The 19,280-nt window shown below is 34.7% G+C and overlaps 1 protein-coding gene across 3 annotated transcripts in view; it reads left to right on the top strand.

Annotated features, from left to right (window-relative positions):
• The window catches only part of STXBP5L (syntaxin binding protein 5L), a 437,905-nt gene that overhangs the window by 360,802 nt on the left and 57,823 nt on the right, over nucleotides 1-19,280 (top strand). The window contains exon 20 of one of the 3 annotated variants that reach the window (XM_044670069.1): nucleotides 12,099-12,149. The exons of the other annotated variants lie outside the window; for them this stretch is intronic. Coding sequence (XP_044526004.1) covers nucleotides 12,099-12,149 — 51 coding nt within the window. The remainder of the gene's footprint in view (nucleotides 1-12,098; nucleotides 12,150-19,280) is intronic. 3 annotated transcript variants of the gene reach the window in all.

Genomic DNA, 19,280 nt, shown 5'->3' with positions numbered 1-19,280 from the left:
CCTTCTCTCACTAGTTTCTCAGTCAACTCTTGTCCAGTGGGAATTGAGCTTCCTTGAGGATGGCTAGAAGGCAGGGAGAGCATAGCATCTCAGGGACTTCAACATCCCACTGTTGGAGATCTCTGTTTGTACCTAATTGCCTGTTTATTCATTTAGCACCCTCTTTTTGTGCTTAGGGCAGCTGTCTTGCTCATCTTGTCCTAGTTCTATTGTTATGAGTTTTATTTAAAGACAGAGTGGAAAGAGAAGGAATTCACTACCTCTTTCCAGCTTTGCATAGATCTTATTAATTCACACAATTCCCATTTTCTATTACATAATGTTTTCATTATATAGCAAAATAAACCTCAGTGTACAATGAATACTGGCTTCAACTCATGCCTCGGTCACTTTCTAACTTTGTGACTCCAAGCAAGTCACTTAAATTTCTTGTGCCTTAGTTTCCTCATCTATAAAAGATAGGGTTGGGCTCTTAAGTCCCCTTCCATTTCTAGTTCCATTTTTCTACATGATTCTATAGAAGGGATCAAGATCTATAATTAAAAAAAAATCATCTTGATCATCTAAGTTTTTCCATAACTCATAGACCATGGTAACTAGCTAGATTTGTATTTTAAGCAAGGCCTCAAACTTTTCTCTGATTCAACTCCTGAAAGGCTGATTCAAGTGTAGAAGCAAGAACATGACTGAGCACTAAGTTGTACCTGAGACATTCTCTAGCAGTGATTGACTAGCCTTCCATTTAAATCAGAAATATGAAGGGACTGAATTTCATTTCACCATGATTAAAGATTATGATTAAGATGGCATCTTCCATCTATTCAAGAATCAAGCTGCACTCTTTTCTAGTGCATTCATTCAAAATTTTATTAAGTAATACAATGTGCAAAACATTATAGGAAGTACAAAAGGACATAGCCTTGGCCTATAAGGAACTTGTGAACTATATTTGAGAATATAGTCTCATTCACTAGGGCCAATTCACCTTTAGCTCACTAGATTGCCTTGGTCTAGAAGTAGAAAAGAGGACATAAAATTACACAGCAGGATCATGATCTCAATATGACTAGGAACCTCACCATCACCTGATTCAGTTCTTAATTTTCAAACAAGCCTCAAATTGAGCATATCATTTTCATTCCCTTATATTAATATATGTCAGCTTCGGTTCCTCAGACTATCTTGGCTGCCAACTTCCAAGTGGTCCACAGAGTTAACTGGATGCATTTGCTCCTTCATCCCCCTGTAACTGAAGAAGGCTCTGTATCTTTGTGGCAAAATGATTGCCCTCTCCATGTTTTAGATCTGTGCTATTCCACAGCACATTTGTGTAACATGAAGAGTTCCCTAGAAACCCATCCAACCACCAGTGTGGTAGGCAATCTTGTTGCTGAGACTAGTGATCCCTGAAAGTGTTTTGTATTCTTAAGGCAAGATGGACCTATGGGACCTCTGTCTAGTCAAGGGGCTAGAGAAGGTGTGCTGAGTGAAGTGGCCCAGCATGGCTTCTTCTTCCCTGCTTGCTTTGGGTAGAGTTTTGAGTAAGTACACTGCCCCAATGAGTTGTGAGGAATTGCTATTCCAATTTCCATGGCCAGAACCATACCTAGCAATTTTATCACTTGGAACAAGTGGCTTTAAATCTGTCCTTGAATCAGCCGTTGTGGAAGAGCTCCCAACACTGAAAGAGTGTGCAAGATTTTGGCATACTGCAAGACTGCTATGGGTGAAGTCACTGCTCAGGGATAAGCAGGATGAAGCCAGGGGAGTGCCTGGCACAATTTTTTGTGCCCTCTAATTTTAGTGCCCTGGGGAAAAGAGCTAGTTATCATTTTGCCAGTGCCTTTGTTCTGACTTAACAGAGTAGAAGTAAAAATGTAAAAAAAAAATGAAAAAAAAAGTAACAAAAGTAAAAATGGCCCAAGAAAATCAATCAAGGTTAGAAATATGGTCTCTGGTGTAACTAAGCTTGCTAAGTTTGCATCCATTTGCATCCATGTGGGAATAAAATGTTCTTCCTGAGTATCTCCTCTCTACTCTTCCCCTTTCTTCTCTAATTTATCTTTTTTGACCATTTACCACATTCCATTCTCATTCCTCTTCTATCCCTAATTACTACTTTCCTTATCTAACCTATTCCCTAATCATTGTATGCATTCCCAGAAGATTCCTTATGAGTACCCTACCACTCTCATCTACCATTTAAAGACAGAACCCCATTGACTGCCACAGAGAAAATTTCTAGTCTCGAGGCTTAGGGATTGAATCAATGGGGAGCAGAGGCAAGAATGCGGGATGGTTTCAGGAGGAATTTTAGTCAGTAAAAGCTATTAATTAACAGATGGAGAGTGGGAAAGAATAGTTGGGAGGAGAGGAGTTCAAAGTCAACAGAGAACAGAGAGGTAAATTTATCAGTAGGAGTGGACTGTAGGTTGGAAGGAAGATGAAAGAATGTTCAGCACTTCAGTGAATGGGTACATTTCTTGAAATCTGGCTTAGAGTCTATGATAGCTCGTCTTCACATAATCTATGAAGTCCTTTAATTAAAGTCAAGTTGGAGTCTGTCTTTGAGGTGGCTAAAAATAAGACAAATTACAAGAGGATATTATTCTCATGGAATTAATGCTGCATATTGTGCCCTACTATTTTATACGTTTATATGTGTATAGAAAAATACACATAAATACAAACATGGATATGTATGCACACATACATATATACATGTGTGTCTATATGCATATATGTGTATCTATTGTGTTTATATATACAAAATCCCAAGTTATAAATACATAAATTTAAGGGGTAATTCTCTTCAATACAAAATAACTATTGGTTTTATAAAATAATTCATTAAAGGATTCCTTTAAGTAGCAAATTCTTTAGTACATCTAAAATATGCAATTTATAAAAATTCACCATATATGACTTCTTTTGAGTCACGCCTATTGAATATAAGCATGCTAAATATCTATTTAACTTTATTGATTTTTTTTTAACCCTTAACTTCCGTCTTGGAGTCAATACTGTGTATTGGCTCCAAGGCAGAAGAGTTGTAAGGGTAGGCAATGGGGGTCAAGGGGATCAAGGGAGGTCAAGTGCCAGCTGGGAAGTGTCTGGGGCCAGATTTTGAATCTAGGACCTCCCGTCTCTAGGCCTGGCTCTCAATCCACTGAGCTACCCAGCTTCCCCCTAACTTCATTGAATTTTGATAGGAAAAAAATTTCTCTTTTTCATGTGGCACTTAGTATAAATCAAAGCTCTGCAAACCTGATTTATTGGTTTCCTTATAATCTTACTAGAACTCTTCTATATTTGTTCCTCCTCCTAGGGACAACAGCCTACCTGATAATATCTCAGTAAATGCTGGCAAGAAAAGTATTTTGACTTTATACAATTTGCTTAGAATACAAGATCATTACATCAAAAAGTTAGAACGGTTTTTAGAAATCATCTAGTCCAATTGCCTTGTTAAAATGAAGGATTTAAATTTAATCCACTTTCACATATAAGTACATATTTTGAAGGCGATTCAGGAAATGTACTTCCACAACCACCTTTAGTAATCTGTTCTATTCTTTAGTGATTCTCACTGTCAGGAAACCCTTCTTATATTTAATCAAGTTCTTTTTTTATTCTTCTTTCTTAATTTGTGATGGAAAACTATTATCAGCTTCTGTGTAGTAACTTATATTTGATGCTGAAATGAAGTAATGGGTGAGACTTTTCTCTCTCAGTTTAAATATAATCAATTTTACTGACTACCTTCAACTCTTCTCAACTACCCATATCACTATCTGCTCTTTCCTCCATAGCTATGGGTTTTCCCACTCTGTATTTAATCCTATAATTTCTTTCCCATACACCAAATCATAAAGACTGTTTCAGACTCTAAAAGTTAGGTTGAATTTGGCAGAAATAAACTAAAGAATGAATATTTTCAACAAAGAAAGTAATTGTGAAGTAGTTATAGTTTGCTGGAAAATTAGAGTCAGAGGACTTGAATTCAGATGTAGGCTCTGCCACATCCCTGTGACTTTAGACAAATCTCTTTGGTCTTGATTTCTACATCTGTAAAATGAAGAGACTGGGCAAAGTGAATTCTCAGTTCCGTTCTAACTCTAAATTTCTGATCTATAGATTTTTATGTCAAGAGGTAGAAAATATACAGACATTTAATGGCGATATTGTTATCAAATTAAGATTGTAGGTCTTTAAGATAGGTAGTGGGAAAATCCAGTACTATTCAAATCAAAGAGGTAAGGAATACTTTTTTTTTTCTTTTTTAAACCCTTACCTTCTGTCCTGGATTTTGGCTCCAGGGCAGAAGAGCAGTAAGGGCTAGGCAATGGGGGTTAAGTGACTTGCCCAGGGTCATACAGCAAGGAAGTGTCTGAGGCCAGATTTGAACCTAGGATCAGGCCTGTCTCTAGGCCTGGCTCTTAATCCATTGAGCCACCCTGCTGCCCCCTAAGGAATACTTTTGAATCAAATATTCTGTCATTTTTGGTGAATTGAATTTCTTTTCCATCTCCATCACAGAGAGAAAATAGTAAGAAGATGAAATTGTCAGTGTAGAATTTAAAGCATACATTCTAACTAATATGGTCTATTAGTCATTTATATCCTGAGGGGGGAAAGTAAATTATTTAGCATTTATCCCAAACTTTATTATTATTTTTTTATTTAGAATATTTTTCCATGGTTACATGATCTTCCCTCCCTCATCTTTACCCTCTTCCAGAGCTGACAACCAGTTCCACTGGGTTATACATGTATCATTATTCAAAACCTATTTTCAGTAGAGTGATCTTTTAACATCAAAACCCTAATCATATCCCTATTGAACTATATAATCAATCAGAGGTTTTTCTTCCACATTTCTGTTTTCACAGTTCTTTCTCTGGATGTGGATAGAGTCCTTTCTCATAAGTTCCTCTGGTTTATCTCAAACTTTAAAGAAATCAGTGTCTCTGTGGTCACGTGCCAGCTTTTACACATGTAAATTTTCCTTCCACAGGAAAGAGGTGTGGGAATAGATTTCTTAGATACTAAAATAGGGTTTTCCTTAATAAATCATCTGACATATTTATGGAAAATTCATCAACAAAATTAAATCTGCCAAAAACACATATGTGTAGAAGTTGGAGGTAAAAATAACTAATAGAAGATGAATACACAAGAATATCATGAGGTGTGCTAATGCTCCAAATGGGTGGAAGTTTTTAACTATGAGGAAGGAGAGGAGTAACAAATGATGAGATTGGTACTCAGGTTAGGTAAAATGATGATAACTGACAATGGAAAGAGGGAAGAACTCAACTCTCTGTTTTCTATTTCTTCTGTTTTGTCTGCCAAAGAAAATGATCATTAGACTAGAAAAGTTATAAAAAATGGCTGATGGAGTTAAAAATAATAATAAAATGAGAAAAGTGATAGTAAGAGAATATCAGTGCCTCCAGATGAATTCATATCTCTAGGTCTCAACAAATCACATCCCAAATTACTGAAGGAACTGGCAAGTGTGATTACTGTACCATTTTCTGTGATCACTGACTAATGATAGCAAAAAGGAGATGTCACAGAATTGGAGAAGAGTAAATGTCCCAATTTTGAAAAATAGGGAGGACAAAGGAATCTATAAACCATGGGCCAATGAACTTCATTCCTATTCTTGGCAAAATTCTAAGATATTTCATGAAGAAATAATTTGTAAATATCTATAAAAGGAAGTAATCATTACTATGAGCCAGCATGGCATCATTAAGAATATAGATCTTGCTAAACTAAACTAATTTCCTGTATGGTTCCAGTTGGATCAAATAGTAGACAAGTTTTTATAGATTTCATTAATGCATTTATCAAAGATACTCATACTGTCCTTATATGTGAGGGAGAGAATAATGACCAGACCCAAATAAGTCTTTTTTTAACCCTTACCTTCTTCTTAAAATCAATACTAATTACTGGTTCCAAGGCAGAAGGGAAGGGAAGGGCTAGGCAACTGGGATAAGTGATTTGCCTAGGGTCACGTAGCTAGAAACTGTCTGTGTCTAAATTTGAACCTAAGACCTCTCATCTCTAGGCCTGACACTCTATCCACTGAGCCATCTAACTGCTTCCCAAATAAGTTTTCATTAGATTTATGTCACATTGGAAAGAGCGTTCTAGTGGAATATCTCAAGAAATCTACCTCTGACCCTATGCTACAAAAATCATAACAATAATAAAAACTAATATGTGTATATGTGTATACATATGTATGTACACAATTTACAAAATATAAGGATTATCCTCAAACCCTCAGAAGTGCTATTATTAATCCCCATTTTACAGTTGAGGAAACTGGGGCAAATAAGTTAAGCAACTTGCCCAGCATACTACTAGGTAAGAGTTTAAGTCTATAGTTGAATTCAAGTCTTTCCAACTTCCCAGGACTAGCCCTTTAATAACATGATAAGAATAAGGATAGAATTTGTAATAGAGCTTTTCAAAGCACTGAACATACTGATGTCATCTGATCCTCACAACAACCAGTAAGCTCTTTGAGGGAAAAGATTGATTTTGTCTTTATTTTCCCCGGTACATAGCAATTTGTAGGTCCTTAGTAAATGGTTGTTGAATCGAATTAAATTCAAAAATAAAGGTGAGAACTCTAACTATACTTTATTTAATGTCACACTTCACCTTTTCTGGTAAAATTTTATAAAGCTTTTTAGCACCTACTTGGTCAAAAATGAATTCCAGAAATTACAACATGACCGTAGCCCAGAAATCAGTACAGTCCAATCTCCTTGGACAACGGATACAGGTAAATTCCTAAATTAATAATTTTAATTTATCCTTATGAACCTTCCTAAAAAAATTATGCCATCAAACTGAGCTGTGGCCACTGTAAATTAGAAGGTATCCCTATAATCAACTGTTTGTCTTTCTCCATCACCAAAGAAATAGAAATGCTTAGTATGTTAATAGATATATAATATTAATTGTTGCCCAAGACTTGTAACTGAATCAACAAAAAACTTTTGTGTCTGTTAAGATACAAAATTATCATTATCTAGAATCATTTGTAATACAATTTATATTATATATTGTACAGTTTTATCAGATAAAGAGAGAGAGAGAGAGAAAGAGAAAGAGAAAGAGAGAGAGAAGGGGGGGATCTGACTTCATTCTTTCTCTCTACCATCAGTATCAGTTTGGGAGATCTTTGTGGAAGCATCTTAGGTAAATTTATATAACTCAGTCCAGAGGCCCTGGAAGATGAAGGTAGATTTTATGACAAACAAGGAGGAAGGGTGCATTTCTGAATATCCAAAATACTCATGAGAGTTCCCATGTTATCAGAAGATAGAGTTCCAAGTGCTAGAAGATAAGAAAAATAATTATGGACTTCCTATAAGCCTTTACAATATGGGAAGTAAAGATATGTTGAGCAGTATAGGAAAAGGCATCTGAAAACGTGGGTTGTAGGACCTGAATGCCACTCTGCTACTAGAGCTGTAAAAGAGCTATAACATTGTCAGCTAGGATTCCAGGGTAATCTCTCCCTCTTCAGGAACAGGATTATCTTTTGGGGAGAATAACTGAACATTAGGGGAAAGGAAGCAGAACTGAGCATCAGTGAGAAATGATCAATTCATTGTTGCTTAGAATAAAGGGTAGTGACCACATTGTAGAAAAGATAAAGGATGCCTACCACAAGCTGAAGGCAAGGAGAGTGGAACACTGGGACACTGACAGGAGAAGGTCTACTGAAAGAGCAAAGCATCAGGAGGAAGGAGCATAAAAGCTCCTAGTCAAAAAAAGGCAATTAGGCACCAAACTACTAAAAAAGAAATAATTCTACTCTCTCCTTTTGCTTGGTTCACACCCATGCAGTACTGCAAGTTATATAGAGACCATGCAATATTCTGTTGGAAATTAGTTCACTGAAAGAGAGAATATCCTTTGATTCACTATAGGGATGAATATCCATCATTTTTATATTAATAAAATAGTTGTATGTTTTGGATCCCAGTGAGCCTGAGTATTCATAAGGGGAAGTGATGACCACCTTTAAGGAGTACCAGATATTAAAATTCCCAGGCTCTACTTGAGTGGTGGTTAAAAGCCAAATGAGCTCCCAAAGTACACCTAGGTCCCATGTGTCAAGAAGGAGCTTCTAATAACTGGGAAATCTACCAAGCCCAGACCAAAACTGAATTTTCACAAGGAGGGTGAGTCTCCAAGAGAATCACTACAGGATTCTATTATCAAAATGCACAAATGCTGTCTAGTGATGAAATATATAAAAGGGAAAGTATGCATTAAGATTGTTGCATTCCAATCAATAACATTCATTTATTCAATCAACAAATATTTATTGAGCACTTGCTATGAATAAAGCAATATTTTAGGTCATAAAGAAGATACCTCCCTTCCTAGATGACCTCTAAGGTTCATTCCAGATCTAAATCTATGATTCTATAATCCTTCGAGTAGATCTTTACAGTCTCTTTTGGCTTTAAAATTTAAGGACTATAAAAATGACATACTTTATCTCAGCAATTTTCAATGATCTTATCATTTTTGATCACTGATGCTGGCTTTTTCTTGACTATATTACTTTTTCCTAGTATACCATCTTGGTCCTTTTTAAAGATTCTCTTCTTTATCATTCCTTCTTAAATCATCCTTCTCTGCCTCTTGGCACATCTTTACTATTCTCACCACAGACAGGTTAGCAGGCAGTGAGAAGAAAATTGATTAGACCTTAACCATTCAGTATCTAACCCCAATTCTACTCTTTAGCTGACCCAATGTTAAAGTAATATTAGCTCTTACATAAGCAATTGGAAGTTGGTAAAAAATATTTTTATTCCTAAGCAGTTCTGGGATGATTAAGTTGGGTCTGGAGACAGAATTAAAACCCATTTGATTTATTTGAGTTGGGTAATGTTTAAGCTTTTAAAAGTTAATGTTCAAACTTTTACACAGTCTTCAAAAATGTTCTTTTTACCCAGCTTTTAGGGTTTTTATAATGCATCTATTTTATAGATAAGACACTGCAAGTAGTGTCTTATAAGTCTTACTCTAGTAGCTCTAGTGCAGAATCATACTCTCAGGTGGAATTCCCTTTGGCAACAAGAGATGCTGAGATAACATGTCATAATCCATATTATTTTGCCTTTGTGAAAGGTTAGGTTAATCTCTTTCAAATGACTATGGATTTTCATTGAGGAGACTTTGTAGTATTCTGGGGTTTAAATGGAATTAGAAAAATAATATTTGTTAATAAAAGATTTTAAATATAAATATGGAGACGTTTCCTTCACAAATACCTTAGTTAAACATATGACCTTGTCTGATGTTGATACTGAGTGGGTCATTGAACACAGTTAACTCTGTGGCTATATCTCTCACAATATCTTATATAATTTTAAACATAAGCATGGGGGACACTAGAGTTAAATGGATATTTTAAGATGCATTTATTCTACCAAATAAAATGCTTTTTTAAAAAAGATCAATGAATCTAATCCTCTACATTTCTCACTTAATTATATCACACTGAAATGCAGCCTACTCTAGGAAAATCATGTATACAAGCTGACCAGCATGTTCATTTTTGACATTCTACTGATGACTTGTAGAGAATTTATAGAGATGAGAAAGTAGGCAAATTGGTTGGTAAGTGCTAATGTTTTTACATTCTTTTAATTCTATTTGTGATCCTTCCCATTCCTATGGAATCTTATCCTCTGTGTGTTATCTTGAAAACCAATCACCTTTAAATGTTGTCATCCTTTAAAGCATCTATTTCTTCTTTATGCATTTAATCAGTTCTCTTCTTCCTAATGTAGTTGAGGCTTGCCTCAAGCTTGTTGTCTTGATTTGTCTTGACCAAGTTCCCTGTATAATAATTTTCCCTAAAGTTGCTTTATAACTATTTTGTTATTGTGATCTTTAGTTATCCTCTGGAATGTTTTGTAAATGAATTTGTATTCTAGACTGCTATTTCTCTAGGCTGTCTTGTCTCTCTGCTTGACAAAGTAATCAACTATTTGCTAAGTAGTTTTGGGGTTCTTTCAATTTCCTCATTTTTTTTTAATTAGCTAAATCTCTTTAAGGAATATTAAGGGAATCTCTATTTCTTTACTTCTAGCCATTTCTAATTTTTGAAAAAAGCAATAGCTTGTTTATATAGATCAGATTGAAGCTACTATAATTATGTATATTGCCTTCTTTTTTCTCTTTATCCTTCTAATTTGTCACTTATTTTTTATCTTTGTTCCAAATAGTCAATGATCCTAATATATGTAGACAGCTGATTTTGAAATGCCAACTTTGGCAGTAACTAGCTATTTCCTGCCTGTTAAACTATAATAGCATCTTCTAATTCTTTTCTTAATGAATAGATTCATGTTATATAGGCATAAGGCTTTTGAGTAACCAAAAAATCTTTGAGTTCTTCATTTCTTGATCCAAAACCATATTTTTCTATACAGTTTTTGAATCTCTTAACGTTTTTTCACCTTTACATTAAAGTCATCAAGGTATGTGTTGATTGTCAAGAAAGGTAACGTAGTATAGTAGAAAGAATCTGTTTGGTGTCATGTCCTGGGTTCAGACTCTAATTCTGCCACTTTCTACATGTATGACCTTGGACAAGCCAGTTAGCATCTCTGCTCCTCAGGTTTTCATCCTTAAAATCCAGGTGTTAGACTAGGTATTTTCTAAGGTTATTTCAAATTTTATATCTAACTTCTTCATCAGATTTCTCTATTCTCTAAAACAGACACTGGTATGTAAGCTATAATTATCTGCATAATAGTAGACTCTTCTAGAACTTTCCAGTGCTAGCTCTTTTAGAAAGAAATACACCCCTAGGTAACAATGAGGCATCAGGGTAAGACTTATTGGGCAGTTGGGTACTAATTATCATAATTCTGATCTTTCCTTTTTTTAATCACATTTTGATAAGATGTATTATTAACATGATACCGATATCATTTTGTTGATATGTTGGAATTGAAAAGGCTTTAAGAATCACTGTCCAAATGTCTCATCTTGTAGATGGGGAAGCAACCCGGAAGAGATTGTGACTTGCTCAAGGCCATACAACTGAGTAGTGATAGAGAACTAGGATCCTGCCAGTTTAGTACTCTTTATATTAAACCATGTTGTCTCTAAACAAATGGTAACTTAAATCCCAAATTATTTTTAAGGTACTCGTTAAAAAATAGAACTTCAATGAGGAAATTAATTCATAGTCTTAATATTTATAAAGTATGAAAGAATTCTAAGTTGTTCCCTTTCATTGTGTTTCTTTATACCATAAATAAATATTCCTTCTGAATTGTTTATGTGTTGCCCATAAACTTTTTATGCTAATCACTAATAAGAGGAAAGTTTTAAAGTAAAACATGGCTTCATATGAGCACTTCACTGTTCATCAGTTAAGATACATTTGCAAACATCAGTTGCAATACATTTAGTAAAATTTTTTTATCCTTTTCAAGCTAATTATGTGCTTTCAAAATTTTACAATAGATGTAAATAATATTTATGTAGTTAATAATAATTCATCAAATATCTGACAAATATTTAATACTGCTGTAATCTGCCATTTCATTTGCTCTGTGTCTGAAGAACTTCCTCTGCCTACATTGTACCTATTAAATTCAGGATGCATATTTTATGATATCAGAAATGATGGCATTTCAACCTTCTTAAAATAATTTGAAATACAGGTATTATCTATTTATGTAAAGTCTTTTGATGTTACTTTTGTACAATTCATTTTATTTCTCTCCTAACAAAATGAGAGCCCACTTTTATTGCTATACATGCAAAAAAGAGACACTTGATTATTTACCACAAAACTAAAAACAAAATTGTTCTTCAAATATTTGTTTGCAAATGAGCACTTATAATTAGATAGTTTTGAGCCAAACCATTTATATTTTTGGAGTTATTACATGTTAACTAAATATAAGTATACGTATTACTCATCAGGATTATAACTCTTGTATCTTAGGACATATGTTCTCCCTCATTCCTCTTTATTTTTTATATAATTAACAACTGCCTTTCTCCTTTTTCTGTTGTTTCAGTTAAAGGATCAAGAAAGTTAAGTCTGCCAACAGATCTTAAGACTGATCTTGGTACGGTAGGCAAAAGCCAACAATTTTAAGTTTCCTTACATCCATTTGGCTAAACATTTTTACCAATCAATCCATAAAATAGCACAAGTGTCCTAAATACCTTCTAAAGCCTTTTTCAAAAGCTTTCTTAAAAACCACCACACAGTTCTGTTGGCAGCATTCAACATTTCGCTTGTTAACAATCATTTTTTGTAAGCACATTTTAAAAAATCATTGCACACCAAGATTTTTATTTTGAAAGTGTTTTGTATCTTTGAATAGCCATACTGATTGATCATGTCTTTAAACATGGCATAGTCTGGTATCATTTTTTATGTGTCATTTTCATATATAAGTTTCATTTAGTGATAAGAACTATTTAACAGCCACCAAATTAAGCAGATCTGGGTCATCAAGGGGAGTAAGATTCTAACTGTACTTTTTTAAAAGGTTAAGAAAACTTTATTTTCAGATATATTGTTATTTTTTCAGTATTTGTGTCTATGAAGTAAATATTTCCTAAATTGGCATTGGAAATTTTCCTTTCAGACATTTTAACTGCTTATGCTGGCACGATTATTTAGAAACTGAATTCTTATTAAAATTGAATTTCATTTCATTTCCTTGACTTTTGCTTAAAGGCATATTTTTAAGATATCAGTAATGTCAGTTAAATTAAGCATGTGGAGTATTAATGGCAGTTTCTAGCATTTTAAAATGTACTTATATATTAGTTTGTGTACTTGATTGCCTAAATATAAATATTAAAATGATATTAGCAAAAATGTGTCACCATTTCATATTGCAGTTTTATTAACATAATGTATGCCATAGAAAGAAATAATGGTGCTAGTTGCATAACATATGCTCTCCATTGAAAGAAGTTAAATGGATCATACTTTTAAAATAACTTTAACATCCATTTCTTTATAAGATAGATGTTTATCATATTTATTGTCACCATTTTCCCCACTGAACATCTTCCTTTCCTCCAGGTTTGAAAAGGAAAATATTTTCCTCCATCTAATTTTGACATCTTTATTGGAGGAAGTGAAGAAAACAGTGACCATGCTAGAATTAAGATGAAAAAGGCATGAGTATTGTAAATAGAGCTTTTCTATATGAAACTAGCTTTCCCAAAGATGGAACAACCTAGTTAACAGCTTCTTTCCCACTAGTTGCAGGTATTGCCCTACTGGAAGCAAGCTTGTTATATGAAATTACCTATTTATGTTATGATTTTCATACAAATATCCTGTTAGAGGGTAATTCACTGCATTAAAGGATTATTTTTTTTTTTGCTCTACAGAAACACTTCAGTATGATTTCCTTAAACTAATAGCTTTCAAGTGGATATAAAATTACAATTAACAATGAAGAAAACTCAAGTTTACTCATGAAATTTTAGGAATTTATCTGCAGCTTTAAAGAATTGCATATATGTCATAGGCATATAAACACAACTTTTCAGAATTGCCTTGTCTTTGGCAGGATCTTAAGATCTCCAAAGAATCCCAGATAATTTCACTTACTTCTTGGCTTTGTTTCAACTGAGATTTCATATCCATGACGTTGTTTACTATTTCCTTTTTTAACCACTGAAAAGTAATGTGAAACTTTTAAGAGAACTATCCACTCTTGCCTAGAAGATATCATCTGCATTCCACATTTCTCTTCTCTGAAGCTTATTGAGGCATACCAATATACCTTGGAGAACTGCTTTATAAACTGCACCTCAGTGAATAGTTATTTACATAATTTCTCCTATTTGGAGTTAAGATGTCAAGGAGTAATGTGAGTTGATTAGGTGAAGGACCCTAGTAGATAAAGTACTAGATTTGGCATTAGAAAAATATGGGTTTAGAACTAGCCTCTATCTCTGTGATCATGGGCAAGTGACAATCATAAATGGTTTTAATTACATTGGAAGAGGGAGCTTCCACAATGATGAAAGCAAAGACCTTGGTATAATAGTCTATACCTATATCTACCCCTTATTTATTCAATTCATAAATCAATGTAAGTTTTTGTAAATTCCAGTCATCAAACTTTTCATCCAGTTGGAGTTTTAATACTGGTTTGGCCTAACTCAATTGTCTCTTTATTTTAGTGTAAAAGTCAAACTTTTCTGACTAAGTTTATTAAACAGCTATTTCACTTAATTGATCAGTCAATTTTGTCAAAATCATAGGTTCATTGTAAATGAGCTTAGTTTTCTTTAATGACATCTAGTTTGCTAACTGTCTCTTCTAGTTTTGCGTCATCTGCAGGTGATATCATCCCATTCATACCATTATTTAAATCATTAATAAAAATAGTTACTAGCACAGGGCCAAACACAAGATCCCTGAAGCAGTCCACTGGAAACCTCCTGCCACATTGACATTGAATGAACTATTAATGCCTTCTCTTTAGGTCTGACTGTCCAGCCATTTCTGAATCCATCTAATCCATCTGAAACCTATCTCTTCAATGACCTATTGTAGTGGCAGCTAGGTGACTTAATGGATAGAACACTAGACTTGGAGATGAGAGGTCTTGGGTTCAAATCTGACCCCAGACATTTCCTAGCTATGTGACCCTGGGCAAATCACTTAATTCCAATTGCCTAGACCTTACTGCTCTTCTTCCTTGAAATGGAGTATCAATTCTAAGGAAGAAGGTAAAAGTTGTTTTTTTTTAAACCCTTGTACTTCAGTGTATTGTCTCATAGGTGGAAGATTGGTAAGGGTGGCCAATGGGGGTCAAGTGACTTGCCCAGGGTCACACAGCTGAAGAGTTTTTATAATAGATCCATTGTAGCATTTTCCCAACTGGAGTAAATCTTCCTAACCTATAGTTTGTGAACTCTCCTCTCTTACTGAAAATTGGAAATTTTCCCTTTTCTAATCCTGTTTTGGCTCTTCTCCATAGTCTTCCAGATATCACTGAAAGTGGATCTAGAATCAGAATCATTTCTACCACTTCTTTCAGAACTGTAGCATATGGTACATCTGGGCCAGGTGACTTGAATTCATCAAGAGCAACTAGGTGCCCTCTTCTTAGTTCTGTACTTATCTTGAGTGGCAATTCCAACATTAAAGATTTTTGTTCAAGTGTTTTCAGGGCAATGATCCTGCATTCCCTTTGGCAGGAAAAAAAGGCAAAATAAGTGAGCAACTCTGCCTTCTAGTTTTTGTGAGCTGTTATCATCTCCTCTGGCCTAGAGATAAATTTACTTTCTTCTTTCATTATCCCTTTTCTTCCAGTATAGCTTTAAAAGAATACCCTTTTGTTTTTCTTGGTACTTATTCTGAACTTTAGCACTCCTGACACTTTTTATAATAGGAGACCATGCAAAACCTTTACAGCACCTCCTATTACTTCTCATACATGCTTCCATCTTCTGTAAAGTTATTTCTAAAATTAGATTATGAGTGCCTTGGGTATGCATATTAATGTACTAAACAGGACTAAACACTATAACACTTGCCTTTAGATTTACCCTTATATACTATACCAACACATCCATTATGGTCCAATGAGCAGGGATGCCTATATCTTTTTCCTATAAAGGGACTCCTAATTCTGATTCCATGTACATAGACAGGGTTCAGTCCTTGGTGAACTTTGACTTTAAAGAGGCAGCTAGACAGCATGCTGGATAGAGTGATATATTTGGAGTTATGAAGACCTATCTCAAATACTTTTGGGCTGTATGATCCCAAGTGGGTCATTTAACATTTGCTATTTGCTAAGCATCAGTTTACCCACCCCTAAATTGGGCTACTGATAGTACCTACCTACCATTATAGTTAATTAATATATCAGTGGGAGTTTGATAAATGTCACGGAGATCAGTTTGGTACACCACTGACACCTATTTATTCACAAGAGAGTAGGGACAGAAAATAGGAGGTAGAAAATGGGATAGTATATCTCTTAATTTTTATACTATGTCTTAAAATCTAAATCCTGTACTAAAATCTCTAAAAATCCTGTATCTAAAAATCTTCTTGCCTGACAAAGCAGGCCTAACTTATCTACACTATCTAATTAATAATAAATTCACTAGCTATCTTAACTAATTGGATGAACATTTGTCAGTAACAAACTCCTTAAAATAATTCTTCTATTAACTGTCAACTATAAACTGCCTGTTACACAGACACAGACACAGAAAACTCCTCCCTCAAAGTGCCAAGATGGAAAAACCCCTCAGTAATGAGACTCTCAAATTGGTATCTATATCCCAAACTCTCAAAAGTAACTGTCACATCTTCTTGACTGAGAGAACAACACCAAAATCCCCAGAAACCCTACTCCCAAGAGACAGAGTGAGATTAAGTAACTTCTGCTATTATATATAAACTCTGCTCTTAATGAGACAGATTGAAATTAAATAAAACTCTTCATAACACTACCTACATCATAGGGATATAAGGATCAAATGAGATTTTATATATACCTGTGTGTGCATTTATCTATACAATACACATATAAAATCTCATATATACGTGTATATTTATATACTTCTGTTTATTAAGACACTAGACCTCCATCCCTAATCATGAGGTAAATGGAAAAACTGTGCTAAAATAATCTTTCATGGTAGATTTTATCTTCCATGCCAAAAAGAAAAAAAAACTAATGAAAAAGCAGTAAAATTCTGGACTAAATTAGATGGCGTGGGGTGGGGGGCTATTTGAGAGAGTTCATGATCATGGCTAGCCAGAATTTGTTCCTACTCAGAGACTTCTTCCCTTACTGTCTCCTTATAGCACAGTGGCCTTCCTTCTAGAACTGTATATTATTCAATTAACTGTTATAAAGAAATATGACTTCTGAAAAAAAAGTATGCATACATACTCATACATAAGATTTTGTGTTATATTTTATATTGTGCATATATGTGTGTATTATGGATATATAAAATCACATTTGAGTTGTAATTATGCACATATAGTGTTTTGCAAACCATAAAGCACTATGTAAATGTTTTATTATCATCATCATTATTATGAGTTGAACTCTTTCTCTTGAACTTTCTGACTCTTTATACTCCAGTGCCCTAGGAGAGAACACTTAAAGATTAGATTCTACTCATGTCTAATGTCTCCAAAAGTATACACGATATAGTATAAATCCAGTATGAAAGCTATTAATTTTCCTTCACATGAAAAAAAATCCTTAACACAAAGACTCACAAGTCTGAATTGACAAAGACTTAAATAAGTAGCACTTACTTAAAACCACTCTTTGATATTCCCAAGAGGTTGATACTTAAGGTGGCAAAAACATGAAGCATGTTTCAAGACTGCTGAATCGACATTTTACATTTACTTTGGCTCAACATTATTTCCCTCAAGGGCCATATCTTCTGGCAAGCCAGGCAAGGGATTGGGTACTTCTTCCTATTTGTGTTCATCTTTTCTTCTGCAAAGTACTGCAGTAGCTGTAATGTACATGACTTCCCATAGTATAGCCAGCTGTGACTAAGGGATCCAAGAGCTTTCCAACTTAAAAGGTTGCCTTCCATTTCAGATTTAATATTCATTCACCTATGTCTAGAAAAGAAAACACAAAGTGTTGTGAGGAGATGGAAAGCATGGAATCCCTGCAAAGAGGACCCCCCTGGAGAACTTTGGGTAAGGCTATCCCTGTATCTTTGCAGGGATTCCATGCTTTCCATCTCCACACAACAAAAGAGAAACCAAGATCTTTATCTTCCAATCTCAGTGTCACCTTGCCAAGCATAGGTGCTGACTGCCTTGGGTGAAGTCATTTCTTCAGGACACTAGAAGGCACTCCTTTATAGTCCTTCATGGGAAGTTTAAGGAGAGGCTCAGTGAGTCTTTTTTTTTTTAATAACCCTTACCTTCCATCTTAGAATCAATATTATGTATTGGTTCTAAGGCAGAAGAGTGGTAAGGGCTAGACAATGGGAGTTAAGTGACTTGTCCAGGGTCATACAACTAGGAAGTGTCTAAGGCCAGATTTGAACCCAGGACTTCCCATCTCTAGGCCTAACTCTCGATCCACTGAGCTACCCAAGCTGCCCCCAAGGCTCAATGAGTCTTAACTCATTCAGAAATACTATTCAAGAAAATACAAAGGTGGTAACAATATTTTTCAAGGTTGAGTAGAATTATTGTGCCAAATGAATTTTTTTAAAATAGTGGAGACTGAAGAATCATTTGCATCCACTGCTGAAGAATGTATTAAGAGAGATTGTTGTTCATACTTTGTCATCTAAAGCAAGAAGATAAAAAAAATCTGATCAAATATTTATGAATTCCCTGGTTGTTATAGTTCTAGTTAATGAATGTAGATAAATCACTAACCCTAAATGACATGCATCCAACTTCTGAGTAAATGTAAGGGAAATTGTGGAACAAAATATATAAATGTGTTTGAATCTGTAGATAATGGACAGCACCTAGACTTTGAGTAGGGAGCATGATAAGGTTAAACCTATACTTTAAGAAAATCACTTTGGAGGCTAAGTAGATTTGAGATTACAATAAAGAGTAGGCAGGGAGACCAATTAGAATATTCTTGCAATAGTCTAGGTGAGAGATAATAAGGGTCTAAGGTGGTGGCTTTGTGAGTGGAGAGAAGAGGAAATAGATAGATAGATAGATAGATAGATAGATAGATAGATAGATAGATAGATAGATAGATAGATAGATAGATAGATAGATAATGTAAAGGTGTCCGAATGATGTGCGATGAAAGGAATAAAGGAGAGAGATTTCAGTGAATGGCCTCCTTCTTCAGTGCAAGGTTCTTGGCTATGAGATTGGGAAGAAGTATTCCACAGGAGACTTAGGAAGACAAGAATATTTGGAACAACTGGAACAACAGCTGTGGAGTGAGATAGTTTATCAATTAGTGGAGAGTAGAATGATTGCCTTGTAATGAATATAGAATTGAGACTAGATAACAAGATAACTAGATAACAAATTTTCAGCATATTTTCATGATTTGTACTTATTCTATCCTACACTGTATGAATAGGAGCAAATGAGGCAGGTGGTGGAAATAATATGGGGATGTGGTATTTAGCAAAGTGTGTTTGGCAAGAAGGCCAGAGGGAAAGCAATTTGGGTATGAAGGACAGTATAGACCTGTGGTGATAAACCTATGGCACGTGTGCCAGAGGGGGTACTC

Source organism: Gracilinanus agilis, chromosome 3 (genome assembly GCF_016433145.1).
Source record: "Gracilinanus agilis isolate LMUSP501 chromosome 3, AgileGrace, whole genome shotgun sequence".
Classification (NCBI taxonomy): domain Eukaryota; kingdom Metazoa; phylum Chordata; class Mammalia; order Didelphimorphia; family Didelphidae; genus Gracilinanus; species Gracilinanus agilis.
The sequence above is the reverse complement of the archived record's forward strand: the minus strand, read 5'-3'. Positions and strand labels throughout refer to the sequence as shown.